At 33.7% G+C, this 26,116-nt stretch overlaps 1 protein-coding gene across 4 annotated transcripts in view; it reads right to left on the reverse strand.

The window, feature by feature from the left end:
* The window catches only part of PHF14 (PHD finger protein 14), a 151,226-nt gene that overhangs the window by 74,000 nt on the left and 51,110 nt on the right, over window positions 1-26,116 (reverse strand). For all 4 annotated transcript variants that reach the window (XM_042816587.1, XM_042816586.1, XM_042816589.1 and 1 more), the window contains exons 15-16: window positions 19,780-19,830; window positions 19,480-19,601 (exon numbers count right to left, since the gene is read on the reverse strand). In XM_042816587.1, the coding sequence (XP_042672521.1) occupies window positions 19,480-19,601; window positions 19,780-19,830 (173 nt within the window). The remainder of the gene's footprint in view (window positions 1-19,479; window positions 19,602-19,779; window positions 19,831-26,116) is intronic.

The following is a 26,116-nucleotide window of genomic DNA, read 5'->3' on the forward strand; positions in this document are numbered from 1 at the left end:
CTAATCTCTGTATCAGCCATTACTTCCAAGTGTTACCGACTCCTGTGAGATCAGGATGGCAAGCAGCTACACTGAAAAAAAATCTGTAACGCTCAGTATGTGGATTTCTTTCAGTTGCAACAAATAGCATGAAATCATTTTTTGCAGCCCTCTTGAAGAAAGCATCTGACCATCCACATGCCAATACTTATTTTTAAGAGTTGTCCAAGAGTGATACATAATCAATCTCATTATGCAAAAGTAGTAAAATGACATCTCAAAATGCAAAGGTACTTATAAATGAAGGCCCTTCTCTGACTGAAAAATGATTTTGTATTCTATTAAAAGCTAGAAACTATAAACATTTTGTCTAATAAAAGCCAAAGATTGCATGTTAAAACTCTAAAAATTTGTTTTATAACTGTGACCAAACATAATACATATTTGTAGCCATCCAAAAACAAACAAGCCTCAGAAAACTAGCATTATCAATGAATATTTAAAAATCTAGCATAATACACTTTATCTTTAAAACAGCCTAAATAAAATTCCCTATATGTATTTATAAATAAAATACAGAGTTAGCTAGAAAACTATGGAGAAAGCAGTGTATTCGATTGTACAACACCCACACACACACATTATTTAATGCGGGGACTCTTTTTTTTCCTCAAAAGGTCAGAATATTTTTTTGTATTGCTCAGATTGATACAGAATTGGCTTATTAACTGATATAAAAAGGCCGAGAAGTGTTTCAAAGCACATTTCCTTAACTTACAATGCAAACATTCCATACATTTCACAGTAATTTTTAAATTCACTTTCAGTCTTCAGTTTTACAACTTTCTAAAAAGAAGAAAATTAAATGCACAAAAATTAAATGCACTAAAGCCACAGGAACTACAGATCTGTTTCAAACCATTTCTGAGCATGCAATAATTAATGATAGTTTTTCAAATTAAATCACAAGTTAACAAATAAGTATACACTTACATGAGAATACAGCTATGTACAAAAATCATACATCACAAGAAAAACTGTTCAGAAAAGTATTTAGGACAGCAATTGTTCAAGTATGTCATATGGTGCTCTTTATCATGGTTAAGAGTGCATGGAAAAACAAGATTCAGACATCATCCACAAACTTAAAAGCAACGAAGACTATCTGCATTGTAAATAGAAATTTGTTAATTATCAGTATATAAGATAATCAACAAAAGCGTGCTAAGAAAATGCTCTATTAGTGCAAGTGTATGCAAGGTATTATAGAGTCATTTCTAAGAAAACTTAAAATCAGTGAAATAAAACCACGATGGACACTGTAACACATTTACCACTATTTTTTTTCCTCAAACAATACGTTTGGGACCCTTGGGGAAAAAAAAAAAAAAAAACTTATGAGAAACAAGGAAGAGATTTTTAGCACTGTTTTTTGCAACTGAATTCTACTTGTAGTAAAAGGGCATCAACAAGACAGAGTAGCTGAAGCATGAAGCATGGTTTGTTTCAATTGAATTAGAATGTAGTAACTTCTTCAGACAGAAAAAAAAAATATTTTTAATATATATTTTCATTATATTACCTTTTCAGCAAAGTCTGCATGAAACAAATCTAAAGCATAACAAACCAGTAGACTGAACTGATGGCTCACCGTACGTCATTCTGGGTGCAAAGCAAGTCAAATTATTATTCCATTTCAGCAGCTCCCTAAGCTTTTGTTACCTTTGTGGCACCCTTAGCCAGATCTCTTTCACATTACAGTTCCCTTTGAAATATGAAAAAAAAAAAAAAAAAAAAAAAAAAAAAAAATCCCTCAATATTCACTTAAGGTAGAAATGAAACTGCTTTTTAAAGTAAATAGTAACAGGCTCAAATGTCTTTCTAATGATACATCTATATAAAATTCTGTCTTCAAAGCATGCATATGGGGACAAAAGTATTAAATAAGAGAAGATTGGATGCCATTCTGCATAACATCAGAACTACAAAGAGAAAATGTAGCCTTTTTCGTTATTAATGCTCATTGTTATTCTGTAATGCTTCTGTATACCTCTCTTCCTTATCACAGGTTTTTTTTTTCCCCTCTCAAGAAGCAACTAACACAGACATCAAATGATACACTGGAATGGCACATATACTAAAGCTTTGGGAAAAAAAAAAAAAAAAAAAGGGGGTGGGGGGAGGAGGGAATACAAACAAGTTAAAGAACTTATCTCAAGAAAATTGCCAAGCGCTGGAATCTGTGAAATCTGTAATTGTGATAAACTGATTTCTGAAATCTCTCCTTACAGGAAAAGAGGAAAATGAAAACACTCCAAATGAAGCCTAGACTATTTTTGAATTAGTTGCTTAAGATAGATGAAAAGCACCACATAACATCAAAGATGTAAAAACATGGAGACTAGAAGTTCAGCCAAAAAGCTAATTTCTTATCTCCAAGTATCTTCAGTATTTTCAAAATAAAGGACCAATATCAAAGAGAAATTTTATAAGCATACTACATATCCTCTGCAACACAAAGTATCGGAAAATTTAATATGATGTAATTTTCTAGTCACTCACTGGAAAACATTGAGACTCACATCTCAGCTCTAATGACTCTAACACAGCAAAATGCTCTTTTCAGCACAGGTTCCTATCCACAACTCTGGCTCGCAGGGTCTCTAAAAAGTCTCAATATCTCTGTCTCTTACAACCACCATCCAGTTTTCTTTCTTTAAGCAGACTAACTTCTCTCAATTCCTGAAGCTTGAAAAATTAGCATTTTGCTGCGTTTCCACAACTCTGTCTCAATTCCAAACTCAGATCTTTCTCCAGCCTACTCATCACATTTTCATCACGATCTCTGAGTTTGGCAATGAATCAGTGTCTACCTAAACTACCACAGCTCAAGGATTCAACTGGGACTCAAGACCATGTTTCATACAGCACATCTGCATAAGCTTGGCTTGGCTTTACTAAGTAAACTAGGTTGAGATGTAAGAATTCAAACTGCTTGGTAATTAAAGTATTTAACTGCATCTGTTGATTTGAAATAGTACTGACACAAGAAAAACAAATAAAAACACCAATTCACTAAGATCAGGATCAGCTTGTTCCAAGGAGCAACAAGCATTGAAACATCTTCACCTTACTAACGAGTGTTTGTATTCAAAGACTCATCAGATGTCTGCATTTGCTCAGATATTCAAACCAAGGTTAGACCAGCGATGTGCTAATCTTCATCATATATAATCACCTACGTCATATATATTAGGCATGCATCTGTCAATGACAAAATATGTCCAAAATGGTGCAGAAGGTAGAGAGAGAGACACACTGGTCAAGTTCACTGCCCCCTTTTATCCTTATCTCCTGTACACATGTCCATTTTGCATGTTAATCAAACAGGCTTCAATTACCAGTCACTGACATTAGTGGTAAGCTATTTGTTCCCACTTTTCATTTCTCTACATGTCCTGTAGCAAACTGTATTGCAACTGCAGAGACAAGCACGTTGAGTTGGCCCAAAGTATACTGTTAAGTACAGGTGACAACAGACCTAGAAACCAGCTGTAACAAATCTCTCCTAGTTTCAAGGAAACTGTTCTGCTTACAATACTCTTAATGATTTCCTTCCAATAGTCCAGATTTCAAACGGACACAGACGTACTTTTCTGTCCTCGGGAAACAAAGGGAAGCCTTTGATTAAATTCTTCAATTCACTTAAAAGCCTGTGTGCATACAAGATAGACTTGCCCAAATCTGAGAAACAGATCAACAATTAGCAATTTTGCTTAAAAACATCCAGTGTAATGAAGGTGCACTAGAGATACAATAAACTTTTAGTTTGAGTATACTATAATAAATAGAGTGGAACAGAAGGTAAGGTCCAATACTGCTATTATCACCAGTCCTTAGCATATCTAATTTTCATCTCTTCCAAGGCCAGCTACAAACCTTCAGAGTAAGTTTTGATATGTTTCAATCACAGACATTTCATTTGAGCATTTCACCATTTCACTTTTCACTGCCTGTAAAGCAAGCACTTTAAAACTCAGTCACTGTACAGAAGTATACTATACATTATTCATGACTCTGGAGAAAGAGTGGGTAGGTTGCACAATTTCAGAAGCATAAACAGTAATATGAATTTGAAAGAAGTGAATTGAAACTATCATTCTAAAAGAACCACTGAAAACTTTAATTTAAAAATGTTTCCAAAAATTTTCCCAAAAACATTCAGCAATGACTTCTCCAGTGAATTGCAGAAAACATTCTGTGACAGCAACAGAGATAAAAAGTCTCGAATGCAATGATCAAGGGAGGCTGAAGTACTATCTTCCCAAAGCTCTGGTGCCAAGCGCTGTTAGCTGTTTGAACAAAAACGTTATATACATCTTACGAAATGGCAAAAACAAAAATAGCAATCTGGAAACATTTGCACTTCCAGGGCTGACAGAGAATACTGAACACATGCAAGATGCTGAAAAAGACAATAGCAGAAATATTTCACTAGAAACACAAGTCCCCCTTTTCTTCGTGTAGCACTTTCCTTAAGTTGACAATAATAATGACAATAATGAAGTTTTGAACAGCATCACTTTAACTTATAAAGTCTATTATCTTCAAGTAAACAATTTCATATGTAGTAGACTGAGACAAAGTACTTCAGATAACTTCAATATAAATTAATCTACACTGAAAATACCATGCTGCTTAATTTCAGAATTTTATCAATCTTCATTACTAACAAAAAATTAATCATTTTGTACTCATGGGTTAATATTAAATTTAGATGCAGAAATTATGAGAATGGGAATTTTTCTTAAGCATCTTATGAAATGGTAAAACTAACCTTGAATGAAATAGTAAGATATTATTTTCATAATTAAAATGAGACTAAGATATTTAAGTAGAACTAAGCAGATAAGTTACTAATTCAAGTTTCAGAATAAAGGACTCCAGTTTTTTTAGAAATTTAATCTTATGTGATTTCTACACTAAGCAGGACCAACTGAAAAAACTGTTAGGTGCCAAGTACTATAAACTTCACCCAAACTTCCTTCCCCACAAAGATGCAGAACATTGTTATAAACATACATCAATGAAGTGGGTCAGCACAAACTAAAATGTCACTTTCTTTAAGAGGAGAACCCAGATGAAATCATAGCACACAGGAGTGTGGGACGGGTCTCACAATTTGTAATTGCCCTTGCTGACCACTCCATGCATACACACATACAATCTATGCAAACCTACATGCGTGTGTAGCTACATACAAGGTGAAAAAATGGCCACAATAGTTTTGACTCAGAAAATAATGGTTAACTCACAGAAAATGTTCGGATCAAGTCTTCAAAGAACTATGATCCCTAACAGGGTATTAGTACTCTTAAGACCCTCAGAAAGCCAGTTCACCTGACCTGTGTTTGCGTGAAGTGGGAAGGGACATACTTCCTGGTGGTGATGAATGAAAGGGCAAAAGGAACCAGACACAAATTAAAACAGTGCACATTTTAGCATAAGCAGCAGCATTTTTGTGTGTGTGTATTTTTTGTTTGTTTGCTTTTTTTCTCTACTGTGAGGAAGGTCAAACAGAACAAGAGAGGCTGCAGAAACCCCATCCATGGAGGTACTGAAAACCCAGCCAGCCCCTGCCTGGAGTGAGTTACTCCAGCTGACCTTGCTCCGAGCAAGGGGCTGGGGATTAAGCTCTAGAGGTCTCTTCCAATCACAGCTGCTCTGTGATTCAGGTTTTTATAAAAGCAAAAACAGTTTAGACAAGCCTTTCAGAACTGAAGAAAATTAAAGTCCTACAGTTTACTTATTGTTCTTTAATGTGAAAAACTAAGATTACCACTGGAGTTTTAAAAGCCCGCTGGTTTTCTTATCTCTTTTTCACAGCCAGTGTTATTAAAAGAACTGTCAGTAGGTACCAGCAGACGAAAGGCTGTTTTTATGTAAATTTAAATAATTTTACTATGACTGGTTACAAAATAACACTTTTTTTTCTGCTTTGCATCTTAAGATATCAAACTGCTGCTTTTTATATACAAGTAATGGCATAAACTCTCCAAAATGCAAAAAAAAAAAAAAAAAAAGTCAATTAAATACTAGACTGATGAGCACTGCTCTGACTGCTAAAACTGGCAATACTGATTTTACTCATGCAAAACCTAAAATCTCAACGGATGCAACTTCTCTTTCAAATGAACATCAAGCATCTTTTCCTTAAATGCATTTCTTAACATCCCTTTACAGGCTCCCATGCTTGGCAGTTACAATTACTTAGTTTTCATCAAGCCAGAAAAATCAAGAAATTGCTCTCTTTATCTGTCATTTATTATTAAATAGTCTTCAAAACTTATTAAGCAGGGTTATCCTCACCAAAATTTCTCATGCTGTTACTGAATGCAATTTGTTTTTCTTTTTTAATATCTTCAAAACTCATTTATTCCATTTTGGTGTGGATTCTCAAGTTACACTTTACACCACCCACAAACACCTTCATCCTTGGTTCTCCAAATTTCAGCATCATTGAATAGTAATGAAAAAATTTTCCCCCTTAGGAAGTCATGTCCAGAACAGCTGCTAGACCGGAAACAAGAAGTCCACTGAAATTCTGAAACGGGCTGTCAAGGTCATAAAGACAGAATTTAAACTTTATTTTAATTGCCTTTTACCAAGCACAGACAACAAGCCAGTGCTCCCTGGTGGTTATACTAATCAGCATGCACTGCGTTAGATGGAAAAATGCACAAGATTCTCATCCATTCTCTTTTATATTCTATTTGCCTTAATTGCTAAGCAGAGACAGGATGTGAAATAAGTGGTCCATATCATAAGATCCAAAGAGACATCCATTTTGAGGCCTGGAAAGGCATAATACCAACACAGTATCAAAACAGAAGATTTACTCCTCTCCCTTTGTTTCCCTAGGTAACAACATCAGGATCAGGTGTAATTTGTTGCTGAATTTCAGTAACAAGCATGCTTCAGAAAAGTCTTCAAAATTATGAGATTTTTAAATCCAAAAATAAAAACTTAGCTGCAGTTTAGACTGAAGTGTGCACTTTTATTCATACAGTATTTTCTTACCAAATTATAATCAAGTTTCTGCTATGCAATTTTGGTACTGCTATTGCTAGCTTTTATTGCTACATGAAATTGCAAACTGCTAAAGCCTGCCAAAACAACTTCATAACACCTATTTCATTTGTAATTGCCTTTTGTAAGAATTAGATCTGAAATTATTGTTTAGGTATTATAATCAAATAAATGGCAACAAATTTTTATCAATTAGGTTACATATATATGGATTTTTGCAATTAACTGAAAAAATTCTATAAAATGATGTTCTAATATATCCTAGGTTAGCTATTAATCCACTGGTATCATAGAATTATATTTGCATTTACTTCTATCAACTTCAGCTAAAACTGAACAACATATCAAGCATCAATACCCACTTACCCATTATCATTAAAATTCCCTTTGAAAAATACAAACACCTCATCAAACACATTTCATCATATGTAGGATGCTGAAGCTTTTGTAAAATCCTGAAAATGCTCTCAGTTGCTACAGCTTTCATGACACACATTCCATCAGTAAAACCCAACTCTACACACTAGCTTCCAGAAGGAGCACAGGGTTAGCTGTCTCTCTTCGCTTTTAACTACAAATAGGTAAATTGAATAAATTATTTTCATTTTAGATTTCAATTAAAGAACTGAGGATCTCAAATCAGAAATGACTGAAGAACATTCTGACTTTTTGTCAAACACAGCACGTTTTCTTGACTTGGCTAGTCAATAAATAACGTGACAGCAAACGCGCTCCAACAACTACGTATTTTCTTGCAAGTCACTGGACAATTGCACCTTTGAAATTTATTTTTGCCCCCACAGGGAAGCCTAATCACATACAATGGCAGTAATAATCATTCAATACATTAAAACTGGATGGGAGAAGGAAAAAAAAAAAAAAAAAAAAAAAAAAATGACACGCCAAGAAAACTTTACATGTCCTTAAGAAAAGAAAAACTAAAACTAAATCCATTTTTCAAGGATGAAAGCACATACTGTGCTAGGCAGAAGCATGATTTTTCATTAGTTCCAAAAGCTGACAAAGGATGTAAGAACAACACTTCAGACAAGTAACATTTCCTGTTCAACCACACTTACGTTTATTAGCTTAGATGCATACAAGCTCCTGTATGATATCAATGGGCAGAAGCTTTCTCACTCCATACAAACTTATCCATTTCCAAGTGACAAGGCTGACCTTTCAGTGTACTATAGTTGCTGATACTTCGCTCTCTTCTCCAACAAGTTATAATAATATATATCAAAAATGACATGGAGAAATAAGTGTACTGTGCTGTATAGCTCATGTGTAAGGTCTCTGTGATTGCTAATTAGAAAGGATGCTTTCCTGAATTATCATACTTCACATGCAATTACTGCAGAGCAACAACATAAATTAACTTCACAGAAAAAGGCGTTCAATATCGTTGCTGGAGATAAATATATTTCCCTTCCCTGATAATCAGTAAAATTCTATATGAGAAACAATGAACATAGAATGGCTTTGTTTTTGTCTTTAAAAGAGAACAGTTATTTCTGTAATAGAATTCAAATGCTTGGCCACCCTTCCTCTACCTTCCTAACCTAACTTTTGTTTTCTTTTAATGAGAAAAGGGAAAGTCAGCAAAACAAAATGTCACCATTAAATCTTTTCACAGCATTTTGTGTCAGAAATGTAATGGAAAATGCGCACATCATGGGAAAGGTTACTGTTCTTCCAGAATATCTTTTCTGTTGGTTCAGGGCGTATCTCTCTACATAACTGTGCAGGCACTACTGATAGTTGTTCTCCCTAGGCTTAATTTGGCAGTTGAAGGATTGTGGCATTTTCAGGAAACCACTGTACAGTGATTTTAGTGGTTATCTGGCTGAAAGCGATGGTATGATTTAGAATAATTACTCTGTTTACGTGCAATGGTAAAAGTCAGTTATGACATCAAATTCCAGCTTCAGCTTATATTTTACTGTATATTTCCCTAATATGGCAACACATAAAGACCTCAAAGTCAGAATTACAGAAATTTATTGTTCATGTTCCTCAACAGCAAAATACATATGGAAGACAAGAGCAGTGTCATTCTTAGTTTAATTGACCATTATGAGCAAAATAAAAATGAAAGAAGAAAGACAGTTTCACCCAGTTAATCAGAGGACTGAAAATTAATTAGTGCTTGACCTTTACATTATTACAGTAACTGATATGGAAAAAGGGAACAAAGGCTTTTTTTTTTTTTTTTCCCCTCTTTTCCCCATTTCCTTTCTACAGTCTTTCTCTTAAAAGCCAAGTGAAGTTACCAGGAGTTCCTCAACATGAAGTCAAAGAAAGGTTTGAAAATTAAGCTGCTATCTTATTCAAGATAGCATGGCAAAGTTCTTGGAAGTTTTTCTTTTCTGAGCTTCATATGACAACAGCATCCAAAAAACATTTGTTCAAATAGGATAAAAAAAGACATTTCATGACAAAGATCAAGTATTTAAAAAAAAAAAAAAAAAAAAAAAAAATCACTTCAAAAGATAAACGCCTAGGAAAAAAAAAGAAGAAAAAGAAGAAGAAGGAGATTGTTATAAAGCAATGACGTGCTAAATGCAGAGATACTGAATTCTTGTCTTATTATGGAACCAGATCTGTGGCTTTTTGAATGGCAGATATGAATTAATAGTTTTTATTGATATGAGAATGCAAAGTCATCACATTTAGGTTATGGTAATAACTGCTCTGAAGAAGTCAGTTTTATTAATTGTAAAGCAAAACAAAATCTGAATCCAGTCTTGGATATATGTGATTTAAAAAAAAAAAATAATCCAATTGCAAAATGCACATAAAAGGAAACAACCATAATTACATAATTACTCCAGTCTAGATTATCCAGCCGGTAATTTCAATGGCTGCAAGGACAGGGAACCAAAGAAAGATCATCCACAACAGACAAAATTATGGCCAATAGTGAATCCAAAATACAGGAACAACAACTAAAACCTAGAACTATATTATTTTTCAGAAAAAAATATTCCATTAAAAGATTAATATTAACTTGTGAAATTGTCAAACTTCCATTTAGAAAATTTTATGTGTAAATCACTTCAGCTATATTAATGTTTTACTACAAAAAATGAATTTCTCCTCTAACATATTCTGCAAAACAGCCTTCTTTACACAGTAGATCATGGGGCCAAAGAGGCATTGTAAGGGGAGTTTTTTTTGTCTCCTTGCCTGTCGTTCTAAAAGTATATTCTCCAGTACCCAGCTGTGAAATATCTTAGCTTACAGAATTATTAAGCTAGAAAAGAATATTGCATATACAAGTAGATAATCCACAGCTATTCAGAGATCATCATTTCCTACCATATAGAAAATTTTCAATTTAGTCCCAAATTAACAAGAAATTGCACACACTTTTGCTCCATTAATTTATTAATGAAAATTTGTACTATATGACACTTTACTCACATCAATAAAAACTGTGGTTGATGCTTACAAAAAAGACTCAAAGAAGTTAAGCTCCCAGTACTTTTACCTACTTTTCATGTACTTCTTCAGTAACGTAAAACGTATGTTCTCTCTGATTTCACATCAAATTTTGAATACTGCAGTTGATTTCTGCACTAATAAGTCAAGCCTCCTACTATTAAAACCCCACACAGATCAAACTACAGATCAAAGAAGAGCAGTAGTAGCACAAGTAAGAAACAGAATCAACTGCATACTAGGATGAATTATCATTTACCATACTCAGTTCATAATTAGCATTATACTTCTGTGGACAGACAGTTACTTTAGAAGATTGACTCTACAGATGCTCAATTGTGTCAAGCCAAAATTAAGGCTGCAATACAGTGTTTAAAAGTGGCTTCCTGCCACTGTCTTCTACCGTGTTCTTTCAATATCTGAACACAAACATTCTCAGGTTATAAAATTTCTTAAGTGTTTCAGTTTCATGGTTTCTGTAGCTATGGCTCAGTTTAACAATGCAGAACAAGTGAACTGATAAAGAATTTGACATTTGTTTTTTGAACACTGTTCTGTGAAATGCTCTAATGTGATAACCTTGCTGCACTGAAAATTACTGAAGCTGTTTGGCCAGAACGATGGAATATCTGACACATACAAATGCCAACTGAACTGGATTATTTGATACGTCTGACGATTAAAGAAAAAAATACCCACAAAAATAAATGCTACTGACCCTATCAAGATGAACATTTAAATCTTTTGCAACTATAATGTATTACTAGGAACCAGGTTGGGAAATATTTCGCTAGGTCATCAGCCTCTGGTGTTGCAGATAGTGTAATTCCACATTCTCTGCATATTGTTTTGTTAAAGTAATTTTAATCTTCTGCAGAGGCGCCTCACACATGGGCATTTTTTTTTTCCTCTAAAGAACTCACTACTTAGAGCAAAGATAGTCAATAGAACCTGAGTATTTTGCTTTTTAATTATTTTGGAACTCAGGAGCAAGAAAAAGGTATGGAAGCTCTGATCCATGTATTTCTTAAGGCAACCAGAAAAATAAGATATAAATCCTGAAATATCGAGCAGTTTTGGGATCAGATGACAACTGCCAAATACAGTATAAAGCTCTAATGTACAAATCCATGATTGCAGCACAGACTTAATCAAGCAGCTGCAGCCAGAGAAAAGAATAACTACTTCTGAAAATTCACTCATCAAGTAAAATATTATTAGTCGAACAGAAAGTAATTCTGTAGAAAGATCTGCCTGAATTTCTATTTACAAGCAGTTACTTGAAAAAATGTACTACTTTGAAAGCTCATGATAAAAGCCCACAAACAGTTAGGATCAAAAGACTAAACACCAATATCAAGATCTTCTGATAATTAAACAACTGAATCAAATTTGCCTCTGAAGAGTGCAGAAACTTCCACTGTACAGTGGAAGTTTAAAGCCCAATAAAGAGATTAAGGCCCATATACAAGTAATTGAGAGTCACTGGCCAAGAACTTATTATATAACGATAGGTAGACAGACAGACATAAAGAGATAGATAAATCTTGCACTAAACATCAAGGGGGATTGATGACTAAACAGACTGCGAAATAACTGGAAGAAAAACAAGTAGCCATGGAAAAATTAATCCTTGATTGATTTCCGGAGAGAAAAGTAAAACAAGGAAATAACCTTGGGAAATAAAAATAAAATAAAATAAAATAAAAAATAAAAAATCCCTTGATAATGGGAGCACTGAAAAAATCTTGTGAAACATTACAATAATACTCCATTACAATAATACTTTTGCAACAGTGAGATTCATAGCCATACATTCTTCTTCTACTCTACATATTTTAAAAAAAAAACTTAATTTCTTCACAGTATTTTAACGGGAAATAGAATAAAAATGTAAATACTACTTAAAAAAGAAATTCACAGAAATCATCTTTTCCTGAAAAGTACAAAGATCATTCTTTTCTGTATCTGCACTCGATCACAGGTAAGTAGAATAATCTTCTATTAAATTTTGTACTATCTTGCAAAAGCATGATTTAATAGCATGATTTAGAAAAAAATAGCATTAGATTATCTTTGTACATACTGCCTAACCTGGCTTTCCTGTTTCTGAAAACAAAGAATTGAATGGAAACAAGTCACTTAATCTAGACAGTATCTCTAAAGTTTCTGTTTCAGGTCCTTTCTGGGAAGGTTTTCTTTAAGATCAAGATCATATGGTGTCAAGAATTAAACAGCTGAAAAATGAAATTAGTTATCTGAAGATCTGAGTTTAGATTTTTAAATGGGTTGAATTTCCCCAAGACCTGATTGGTTAGACAGTGTCAGGGTAAAGAAATAATCCAGGCTTCAGTCCAGGTTTTGCTTTCTCATTTTCATAAAACAACAGACCTGCATATTAAAGAAACCACTTAGTTACCACAGTTAAACAGACTAGTTTCTAATTAATTCAACATTCAAGAGTCTGCTATGGATTTCTTGCAATAAAACTTCAAATGTTCCAGGCACATGCAGCTTTAGAGGACTGAGTGACTGAAATACAAGTGTATACATATAAGTTCACTTGCTATCTAGCATCAAAAGAAATATCTTTGAGAAGGCAGTAAAATGAATGAGAGAGGAAAAAAAAATATGATATGTCAGGTACCTTACGCAATTAGAAAAGTCAACATGCTGCTAACATGCAATCCCCATAAATTGTGTAGCAGAAATAAACTATGCTAACTAAACATGAAGCTTCCCTTCATTGAAGTATTTTGTTCCAGTAAGATAATGCATTTATAATCCTTTGTAAAATCTAAGACTGTTGCAAATTGTGGATAAATTAACTAATATTTTCCTTATAATTAATCTCTACATTAACAGCCTTAAACTACTGTAAATCATACCATTTCAATTACTGTGATAGATTGTTAATTTTGTTGCAGTGCATATAAAGTAATTCATTATTAATGTGCTTGTTCTGAAAAACTTCAGCTCATCCAGAGCTTCAAAACTTGCAGCTAACAGCTAAGGAACAAATCTTTGACTCGAAGGCTGATAGGCACCACACATGGAAAGGAGAGACACAAACGATGTAAAGATCTTGTTATGCAAGACAAATGCAATTAAGGAAATGTGGTGAGCAACAGTTTCAGAGTAAAAATCTTCAAGGACTCAGAACAACTTAAAATATACTTCCTGTTCAAAAAAAATAGAATTAAGGGATATAACTTTGTGCAGTTATGGACTGTTTTTTATTCAGTGTCAATTACCCTAAATACGATACGCACATTCGTAGCATCATTATTACAGATGTTGTATAATTTTTTCAAGATTTTCAGTTATTTTGTGACTTGGTGACCCTGAGATGACAAATGTTATAGTTAAATGTATCAGATGATTTTTTTTCTTTCAGTAAATCTGTCACTGTATGTTTTTATCTTTCTATTACTCACCTTCCCCTTTAAGACCTGCCTTGATACAGTGACTGCACATTTAGAATATCATGTTTTACTTGAATCACATGGAAATGAATACTTTCAGATATACTTACTTTCAAGTAAGTGTCTGCATTAAAAACAAATACTGTATGCATGCTTAGGAGCTCACTTATCAATTTTATACATTTTTGAATACAATAATCAGTATTCAAATCTGTTTGCAAAAAATTTGGTTTAATATTTTTTCAAATAGAATCCTAGTCTGCTAACTTAACTGACAGTGAAGTGTAAAAAGTCAATACATAAGATGTCAGAAGTACACTTGCTCTAGGTTGTGATATACAGAAATCCAATATCTTATCACATTTCTTTAAATTGGCCAATGTAACTATGATTTGGTCTCATACATAAACCACATTTTAATTTTGTTCTTCTTTTCAAATATTAAATATTTAAATACCAGTTTTGTGTTGTGCTTTTGTTTTTTAAACATCATATATTCCTAAACACTTCTCAAGCACACTAGGAAGGCAAAAGCTAAAAATTATAGATTTGTTTGTTTTGAATAGCAGTTCATCTTAATTTTGTTCTTTCACCAAAACAGAATAAACAATATGTTAAAAGCACTTTGTGCAAAGTGGTACAATTACTTCCTCATGGAGAATGGTGCAAAACAGAAGGCAAGCTTTACCTATTAGATACTGAGTCATACTTTATCTTATCCGTGTTTCTACTAAATATACTTAAATTATCAAGAGAGCTATTAGACAATACCATAGTAACGTTATAAATATGAATCAGTGAGTTATTAGCCTAATTTATAGTATAAAAAAAAAAAAAAAAAAAGATGATACTTAAATATCAAGCAACCGCTTTGTAAGTTCCGTGATTCAGTGGCTGTAATAAATCATCAAGGAAACCCATTAAACTTCTCCTCTGCAGACAACTTACAAAGATACAAAAAATGAAACAAAAGAAAAGCATCATTGCATAAACGCTTTCTAAAACAAACAGTAGTGGTCACATCTGAAAACAAATATAACCTTTTAAATTGCTTTATGAATGTGTTAGAGATAAGTTTTTAACATTTCGTATCAAGCTTTAGAAACTCTGCTATCTCAAAATGCGTCTTCCATTCCAAGCAAATATTTTCAGCATTTGATTACCTCTTTAAGACTGAGCAGTATATGGTTGTAAGTAGGTAGACTCTGGTTTCCCAGAGCTTTAGTTTAAAGTGCCCACTGTAAATTGCTCTGCCAAATTCTCAGTGACAAAACATATGCCTCGCATCAAATCTATCTGCACCTTGTATTAAATATTTAAAAAAACACTACACTTTACTACTATTCTTCTCAAAATTCAGTTCATTTGAATAAAAGGATATTCAAAATTCACTGTTCTCTAGTTAATGATACAGCTTCTTTATGGTCATTTATCACTGAATCATGGAATGGCTTGGGTTGGTAGGGACCTCAAGGATCATCAGCTCCCAACCCCTCTGCCACAGGCAGGGCTGCCAATTGCTTAGGTAAGTACTAGATCAGACTACCCAGGGCCTCATCCAACCTGGCCTTACACACCTTCATGGATGCGGCATCCACAACTCTCAGGGTAACTTGTTCCAGCACCTCACTACCCTCATTTGAAAAACCGACCTCAACCCTCCGACATCTATTCTACATCTCCCCTCCTTTAGTTTAAAATCATTTCCCCTTGTCCTATCACTACCCTTGTAAAAAGTTGATTTTCTTCATGTTTATGAACTTCCTTGAAACAGTGGAAGGCCACAATGTGTTCTCCCTCAGTATTATGATACACTACACTTATTTGAGTGAATTGCTTTGATTAACTTTTTGCTGTCCAACTAATCTTTTAAATAGTAACTGTTCCACTAATTTCATAACAGGCAAAAAACTGCACAAGTATTTTATTCAATAAAAATAATACACAAAAATGAATATAATAGACCTAGGTAAAAAAAAAAACAAAGGTGTTGCAAAAGGATTTCAAGATTGTCCACCTATTTTGTGGACAAAGCCAGAAAATGCAAACTTTTTGTATAGTGCATATTCATATTGGAAATATCTATGTATGAAATCTGACAGTAGTGATTAAAAATAGTCTTCACATTTCTATAAATTACAAGGCAACTACTCACACATGCAGAAGTACTGTGTCAGTATGGTTTTTAAAAAGCCAATAAATATGGATATTCTAACTTTAATCAATTTTTTAGCACAAAACTGAAGTCAATAAGGTAAACTTCAGCCAACTGAACTACTATGATTTACGCAAATGAAACCTGCCTTTTCAGGAATAGTTTCAAACCATTTTACAGATAATTATTTAAAGATTCTGCATCCATGTGAACAACAGGTTAAGAGAAGACATAGATAATGAATAATCCTGCAGCCATTCCACGCTGCAAATAAGCATCTAAAACTGAGATTAAAAAAACTGAATCTCCATTTGTCAAATAGTAATAGCTAGTCGAACAATTTAATACTTTTTATTCCAGATTTAGAAATATTCATCTTTGTTCACAAAACGTGTATTTTACAAAACTCACTGAACCGTGGCTGAAAGACTGTGCTGGCAAATTAGCAGCCAATAAGCATTTAACTGCAGTTCAGAAACCACTTAATTATAAGTAGCTTTCTGTTCCATGTCTTCAACTCAAACACATTTTCCAAATTGCAAATGGTATACAAGCAAGGGGGTTCAGGTCTGAATACCTCACAAACCTCCACACGACAAACAAAGCAATTTACATTTTGGGCATGGGAGAGGAAGAGTGCAGCATTGCAATGTTTGAAATAAGAGAAATAATTGCTTATCCTCCTCTAATGTCTGCTCAGTTAGCAGCCAAAAGTGAGACATCTACGTAACTTTTAGAACATAACATTTCTGAAAAAAATGGATTGTTCATGAATCATGTAATTAGCTCTGTCTCTGGTAACATAAGACAGAAAACCTGGAAGGCTCCATCAAGATTACTCCTCAAATCTGCAGTTTCAGCAGTTGAGTATTTTCATTTAACTTACTCACCAATTTGCACACTCAAAAAAAAATCTCTAACCTCCTCCCTAACCTCCCTTTTCTTCGTGAAAGACAAGCCAAAAACAAAATGTAGTAAAGACAAAATATTTGCTGAGTGAGAGACAGATGATAGAAAAAAATAATAATAATGGTTTTCTGAGAAACATTTGATTGTAACAACAGTGGCAAAATATGTCCTTCTTACAAAAAATGCTGTCGACTTAAATTTAAAATAACACTAATTTGCTTCCAAAACTAATTAGAAGGATAGTTTATAACAGAATTTTTTAGTGTTTGACACATAGTACGTTTAGTTTAGGTCAGTTTGAATTATTAGTAAAATCTTACTATTATGTAATAATCAAGACATACCATTCAATTTCTACTGTGTTTTTAATTTTCAGCCTAAATATATGGTTCTGGAAAGCACTTCTTCATCTCCCTTATATTCTCACTTCTGGTACTGACTTACACAATAAGCCTGATGAAGAAAATAAGCTCACTACCCTTGTTGCAGTAAGGCATGGTATATGCTTCCAGGATTTGTTCTCATAACCGAACAGCTTTTTTGCACTGCTGATTTCTTGCCAACTGTTATGAGAGCAGAACCAAAGAAAGCCATTTTCCTGTTGCAGAGAGTTAAAAACTGTTGCCACCTATTATCATGTTTCTGTTAACAGGTGTTAAGATATCCTGCTTCTGTTTCAGCCTAGTCCAGGGAAGGAACTAGGAGGCCAACCGAGCTGTAGAGTACTTTCACAACAGTTATTGATGTCCTAGAAGTAATCCAATTCAAAAGAATCCTACCCCTAGGAGAAATACTGTGTGCATCAAAATATGTTAGGGCTGATCAGGTGGAAAGGAGTTCTGCAGAGAAGATCATGAGCTGGCAGCATACCCTTGTGGCCAAGAAGGCCAATGGTATCCTGGTGTGCATTAAAGAGTGGCCAGAAGACTGAGGGAAGTTATCCCACCCCCGTTACACTGCCCTGGTGAATTCATATCTAGAGAACTGTGTCCAGTTCAGGGCTCTTCAGTTCAAGACAGACAGAGAACTCCTGGAGAGCGTCCACAAAGACAGTTAGGGGCCTGGAACAGCTCCCTTAAGAGGAAAGGCTGAAAAACCTGTAACTGTTCAGCCTGGAGAACAGAAGATTGAGTGGTGATCATATCAATACTTACAAATATCTAAAGAATGAGCATCAAGAGGATGTAGCCAACCTCTTTTCAGTGGGGCCCAGTAAAAGGACAAGGGTCAGTGAGCACAAACTAGAAAACAGGTAATTCCATATGAACATAAGAACGAAATTTACCTAGAGGGTGATAGAGCACTAGAAGAAGCTGCTCAGGGAGGTTGTGGAGTCTCCTCTAGAGATATTCAAAACCCACCTGGACACTTCCCCATGCAACCCACTGAAGCAAACCTGCTTTAGCAAGGGGGTTGGACTTAATGATCTCCAGAGGCCCTTTTCAAACCCTATTATTCTGTGAACCTGTAAAATTGCATCAACTTTTACAGTACAAGATATGCTATAGTCACGATATAAAATAAGCTATCTCAGCAGAAGACATCTGTATTTGGGATATATCCTAATTCTAAAGCTACATTTTGCCTGCATTCATCACTGATTCTGACTTCCACTATAACTGATTCCTTGAATGAAATGAAAACATACATTTTAGAATAAACCCTACAGTTAAAAATACTAATTATATTTGTCCTGAAAGGGGAGACCTTTTCCATAAAAATCTATCTGAATCATAAAGGACCTAAGTAGAACACTTTTTTATCTGAATTTATTATGAGATCATTTTAATGAAAGTTCAGTAGATTCAATTAGAATTTGTTTTCTGGTTGCTAAGCTTCATTATTCTTCTTTCAACAGTTATAGCTTCACAAAGAGGTCAGGAAGCCAGATATAAAGTTTAAATCAGCAAAACTTGTGGTCAATAGTAGCTGCCACTGAATAGCTATTCTACACTTTAATTAGATTCCTGCACCTACTAAAGCACCACTCAAGAGGGGTGTTTTTCAGCTCTATTTCAGATAAGGAATATGATTATCAAACCCTTTTATGATCTGTATTAATGGAGGTAGCATTAATACATTTTTAAAATATGAATTACTCATAATCCAAACTTTAACCCATAAAACTGTTGATAATACTAATTTAATTAGTCTTAAGAAAGTCCTGTTGCTTTACTATCATTAAATTGCCGGTTTATCTTTCTGACCTGCTATAAAACATTGACAATTCACTCTGACAGGAGAAAATTAATTCCTTTGTGTTAGAAAAACAGATTACCTTGGTTATTTACATCTTAATCCACAGTGTAAACATGTTTGGCAGGTCAATAAGCGAATCAAGTCAATGTTTCTGAACTAATGTTTCCCTTAAATATTTTTTTAAGCACATCTTCTTCAATAAAATCATGAAAACAAAGTGAAGAAGATGGAACTGTAATCCTTCAAAAGGTCAGAAAAAAAAAAAAATCAACCTACCTGACTAGATTTTCATTGTCTCCAGTCCCTTTGCACGTAGCACATTCAGTTCTTAAGTCCTCTGATTTGGGCTTCTTTTGCAGAACAGATTGCCGCTGTCTTCTTTCTCTGGGAATCCGTTCCTGTCATAATAGTAGACATAAGAAAGGAATGGGGGGAAAGAAGGAGAAGAAAGCAAATATTTTCAACTACAGTATTGAAAGTAACATTTCAACCCAAAGTTTACTTTTTTTTTTTTTTTTTTTTTTGTGAAAGTGTTTAAAACAAACAAACAAAAATATCAAAACACTATATTCCAACCTCAGGTTTTTCTTCATCTGGCACAAAGCTTCGTTTTCGTCCTCTAGTTCTCTAGAAGAAAATATATTTAGATTTCAATATAAAGTAACACAGAACATTTTGGCTATTTATTACTCAAAACATCAACAAAAATATGCCTCATGAAATCATTTAAACAATTAACTACAGAACTACTGAGGGCAAACTACAATATCAGATGTTAGATAAATGTACAGCACTGGCCAAAAAGAAAATATAAATAATTTTGTTGAGTTGTGCATGCAGAGTCTAATTCTAAAGAACACTATCTTCAGAATAGTCTCATGAAGACATTTCATGAACTATCCAACTACAAAATGCAGGAGTTTAAATTCAATATGAACACTTTACTACAGTAAATTAATACATTATGTCAGAGTGCACAGAAAATCACCTTACTGTTTTCTGTGATCACAAGACTTCACATACAATAAGCTTTTTTTTTGTTACAATGGAATATTTCATACCAGACTTTTTTTTTAAATTAATATATATTAAAAATTGGTCCTTTAAAATCATTACACACCATTAAATTGACCTTTTGCAATCTAATTTATATTTCAGTACAGGATATGCTTTTGTACAATATTTTCAATATTAACTAGGACAATTAAATTCTCAAAAACATTTTATTAGCTTTAGTTTCCTATATGCTGAGGTACACAGTAGAAGAGATGAAAACAGCTATGTGGCAGATCATTTTTCAATGTAGTCAATTCTGTGATTCTATACTAAGGGACATCATTTAGTGGGGAAATATTGGTGGTAGATAGACTGTTGGACTAGATGATCTTGGAGATCTCTTCCAGCTCTGGTATTCTATGACTCTATAAATCTACAGCATTAACTACATGCCAACATATGGTACAAAATAGATCAGATGAGTAACACGACAGGCAGAACTAATTTCAGTATTGCATTTGGCCAAAAGAATTAAATGCCTACAGTGTTAAGGAAGTCATTCTAAAAAGTAACATACCCATAAACTGTATCAACAATCAAAGGTTTAAAAAGAACTGTAACTACACGCAACTCATAAGCAAATCTAGTTTCACTTTATCTCTGAAGCAGCAACACTGTAAACTGTTGTTAAGCTGGTAGTATTGCACTATCCCCTTATTTAAGGAGAAAATGAGAACAGATGCATAAGGATGCAGAAAACAGACAATTCTACTTAACAACATCTCATACTTCAAAATCAGCTCTAAAAACAACTTCAAAATTATTATATTTCTTGGGGAAAACAATCATCTATGAAGTCGTTTGCCATGTGGCAAAAAAATGCACACTGTCTAATTTTTCATTCCACTTATTTTTAACAGCTACTTTTGATGTCAACACAGAAAAAAACTAGTGAACAAAATCTTAGAATGATCTTAGAAGAGTTAAGAAGCAGCTGGACAGTAAAACACAATCCAACAAGATAATAATATAATGCTTTTCCTTCTTAGCCTCCCTTGGAGAGGATTCTTCCTAGTTTCACAGTAAAATTGTTCAGTACTTTACATTATTATAGACATTTAAACATAACTGTAGTGTAAATAAAACTGCCATTCCAGCAAATGCATACATCTCTATACAGCAGACTGTACCTGCTTAAGTTAGTTACACGGTGTTTGCAAAGATTTTTTCTGCTTTTGAAGAAGAATTAACTCTGTAGTAAAAGGAGCTTCAAACAAATGCACAACTGATTTGTTTTGTGTCTCCTTAAAAGACTAATTACTGTTAAGATTTTCTTTCACATTTCCGTAAGGACAGTTACTGAAAAAATGTAGGACAGTAGGAGCTTTAAATGCCCTGTAAGAAATATTATTTTGCACAGAGACATGAAGATCCATAAACTGGAATGCTCTCATATTCTAAGCTTGCAGCCATATGTATTGTGTTTAATTCCATCACGAAATTCCATCAGAAAAACTTAAGAACACAACAACGTGAGATTTTATTCCAAGTAATTTTTTTAGGTATTTCAAAGTAACAGCTTGTTTACTCAGCACATAAATACACATAGGTAACTCTGTAAGTAATACCTCTTATTTCCATGGAAACTACAACTGATATAAAAAGTACAATAACACTATTTGATAGAGCGAATTCTCTGCTACAAAACTCACTTTTTCAACATAGGCACTACCATTACCATAGCATTGAACATGCCACACTCATAAAATTACATCTGCACCTGCAGAGGTGATCCACTATTGTTGTCACCACTGCTGAAGCACACCACACAACTCCTCAGGGAGCTCACTACCACTGTATGCTCTCCATAAACATTCAGCAATCAGCAATGAATGTCAGTAAGTTTTTTCTACATGGAGAAATTCAGTTCCACATCTTTGCTTCATATGCACCTCCATGTCAGTCACCTCATCAGACTCTCACTCTGCTGCCATCCGTTACACAACAACAAAATGTAACAGAATACTAGTGGTAAGGTTCAACCTCTACTGTCATACCACCAACATCTCCCTCTGACATTGCCTTAATCTCGAAATGATGCATTTTTCACTAGATTTCACAGTCTTCCAGGTTGAATCAAGGGCAGAGCATAGAAAATAAGAATTTAAAGGAGAAAAGTATCAGTAAGCAATCCTTACAATTGTCTCACAGCAGATGCCTATCAGTCTAAATCTGAAAGAATCAATTCATTACAAGTATCTGAATTAACGTAGTATTAGAAATATTGATATATTGATATAACAGTGCATATAAAGTCTATTACAGCAATAAAAATACTTTCTACCTTATATGCTAAAAATGGCATATGCATTATCTGCATACAAATACCTAAAGTCACTGTAAATTATAATTAAACTGAAAGTTTTCCTCTGTCCAAATTAAGCACTGGCCTTACTACCTCCATTCTCTGTCATGAGCAATATGAACATTTATAATTCCAATAATTTCAAGCCATGTAGGCCCAACTGAATGCAGCTGTGTAAAAAATAAGAAGTAGGAATGAATAATGTACAGTGCATAAACAAATGTGTGAAAGATTCATAATTAGGGGTGCATGCTAAGAAGGTATTAAAATAGACAAGAAATCAGTAGATAATGTGGATTCCAACACAAAGAAGGAAGTATTGTACTGAAAACACTTCCTTACAAAATCAGTTAATAAATCTGTCCAAAATGAAACAAAAAACGTTCAAAGGAAATTTGCCAACAACAGGATCAGTTTGTCAACTAAAAAGGGGGAGAAACTTCTCTGAAGTCTTCGGTGAAAACTGATGTGGGAGTTTCTATTATCAAGTTGGAAAAGCTAGAATTTGGCTAACATTCATTTTCAAATAAGCTCCTTCATTTATAAGCAACTCAGTAACAACTTGAAAACAATATGAAACATAAAGAACATTAAGAAATACATTGGACAATTTTGAAAATTCTCATTAAAAAAAAAAAAAAAAAAAAAAAAAAAAAAAAGAATTTGATACATGAAACAAATGAAATACTTTTGTTAATGTCTAGGATTCTTACAGGATCCCACACCTAGGATCAGTTCCAGACACTGAAAGGAGATAATCTGTTTGCAAAGCAGTAAAGAAAACAAAGCAGCAAAGCACGGCAGCAAAGGAAATAGACTGCCATCACTCATAGACACAGCAAGCTGGTGTGTTAGTTTGCAAATGTGAAAGCAGAAAGTTGAATGTGACAGAACTGGTGCATACATGACCCCAGACCACTACGGCTGTCAGCAAACCACATCATTATCCCTCACTCCTTTGTCTGCAAGACGCATGCTTTAAACCTGCTCATCCAAAGACAGCAGCAGAAAGAAGAATGCTCTCTTTTGAGCAGTTTTGCACTCCCATAAGAAAAGGAAAATCAACAGGATTCAGAACTGTTCAAAAGGAAATGGCAATCCCTAAAAATCACAACTATGTGCTCTCCTGTTAAATGCTAAGCGTTTACTGAAATGTAACAGGAGAAAAAAAAAAAACTTATACTGTCATCTTTTTCTATACAAAGGTCTCTCAGCATTATAAAGAAATTGAAAATAAATGAAACATTGGGATCATCTGTGGTCAGCAGATGTGGTGAGCAACAGTTCAAGTATACATAACGTGAAAGCAGAATAGTATAGCTCTGGCTTTGATCAGCTCATTTTTTATTTTTTAGTAAATCAATGGCAATTTCTGAATGACAATTCCAGAAAGTTTTTTGAGAAGATGTATTTAATGTGCAAGAGCACATTGATGACATGTAAAAGCACTTTAGAAAGGTCTGCTTTCAGTTTCACCTTTGCTTACTACATTAATTGGTTAGAATTTCTCTTTAATATTTTCACATAAGCACTGTAAAGAGGCCCAGTACATCTGCTTATGCAGTTTTATCTGTGCAAATTCTGAGGTTTCACTACATTTGCATTCACTGCTTCTGCTAGTAGACAGGATTGATGCTCTTTACTATGCTGGTGCTTCTGTACCTCAGGACTGTCAAAGCAGTAACACTGCTGTATTCATAGGGCTCCCTTTTGTCACTGAGCTGCTAATATAACTGATAGTGATGGCACCACAAAATAATACTTTTCTGTATTATGGCAAGCACAGGAAATTCATTCAGTACTTCAAGTGCTCCTGGAGTTTTGAGATGCTGTATCACATAATGGCACTATTAGGAAGGTATGCATTTCTGTCTGAGAATTTCATACAAGTAATTCAAAACTAGTCAGAGAGTTCGCATTACAAAATAGATTACATTGCTAAATACCTGCCTCTTAACACTATTGGTACAATGCCAATTTCTTTGCTGTCTAAAGTTTGGAGACATCCTGTGTGGAAATCATATATATATAAAGATCCAAAGTCTACATAAAACAAATGTATCAAGGTATGAATAAAAGACTGCTAATAAACACAAAGTACCATTGATCACTGATGAATTTTCAATAATGCTATCAAATACACTGCACTATAGCAAGTAAAAAAGGAATGCTACATTTTATAAACTGTAAGTAGGTTTTCTAAACAAACAACTGGGAAAACTTTTAACTTCCAGAGAAGAAAAGTAACTTCATGAAATATTAAGAGCACACATAAAGCAAACTACAAGTTTTCAAAAGCTTGTGAAAAAAAAAAAGTTGAAGCTGCACAGCTAATGTGATCTTCCACATTTTATAAATTTTTAATCCATGTCCCCCAATCTTCATTAAGCATTCAATGTTTCCAATATCCTTTGCTAATGGAAAAGTTATAATTGAGACAGTTGCAGAAAAACGAGAAACACTTTTGACTTCGTTCTGTTTAATGGAAAAAAAAAAAAAAGAAAAAAGAAAAAAGACAAAAAAAGAAAAGCTACTGATAGAATCACAGAGGCATAAAATTACTTTAAATAAAGGTAAGGACAGTTAATTTAGACACCAGATGGCACACTCGCTCAACACAGATCAAAGAGAATACCTTGAATGGTAAACTTTGGTATTTATCAAAATGTATCTCTGGAATAATTATTTAATTTTCTGTAAAGCTGACAAATAGTAATAAAAAGGGAACTGCCAAGCAAGAACAACAACAAAAAAAAAAATGGCAGTAAATCAATACATGATTAAACCAACAAATAAGTCAACCATAAAGCTTAATTACAGAGACTTCCAATTTCCTCTAAAAAGGGGGGACCCTTTTTAGTTTCCTCTCTTGTAAGAAATCTTGTAGGAAATTTTTCCAATATTCCTGTCTCTATGCTGTGAAGCTTTACTACCACTGGCAATTAACACTGACCTATTGTTTCTAAGAACTCAACATAAGAGTTTGAGAATTAGAAGGACTATTTCACATCCGAAAGGCAAAAAAGCAAAAACAAAAAAAAAGAAACCAAAAAACATGAAAAAATAAGTCAATTTGCTGATGTGAAAGAAATTCTTTTCTGTAAAAGTTAACTTAAATATCTACTTTCACAAGGTCTTACTTGAAAAATCGCCATATATCTATGGTTACATCATCCAAATATCATTTAGAGTATATCCATCTTTTTATGTCTTTCCTAGTAAAAATAAGTTACCTATGAATTTCATTTCTTAAAAATACAAATCAAAATATTAAAAACAAATAACTCATCCTTCCCCAACCCAAATAATCTTATATAGTCCATTCATTTCAAACTTTCTTGAAAAACTGCATTACTTTATTTTACTTTCTGACTTTCAAGCCCAAACAAATAGTTCATAACTATCTCAGTAACTGTCAAGTATTCATGTATTTGGCAGGCTGATAGATCTAGGTTCTGCATGTTTGAATTGATACACCACAGATTGGTTTGAACTTTAGTATTTAGTATTGAGGAGTGAAAAATAAAGGTAATTCTTTCTTATAAACACCTT

Source organism: Centrocercus urophasianus, unplaced genomic scaffold (assembly GCF_019232065.1).
Source record: "Centrocercus urophasianus isolate 14NV4802_14NV808 unplaced genomic scaffold, USGS_Curo_1.0 seq_16, whole genome shotgun sequence".
Classification (NCBI taxonomy): domain Eukaryota; kingdom Metazoa; phylum Chordata; class Aves; order Galliformes; family Phasianidae; genus Centrocercus; species Centrocercus urophasianus.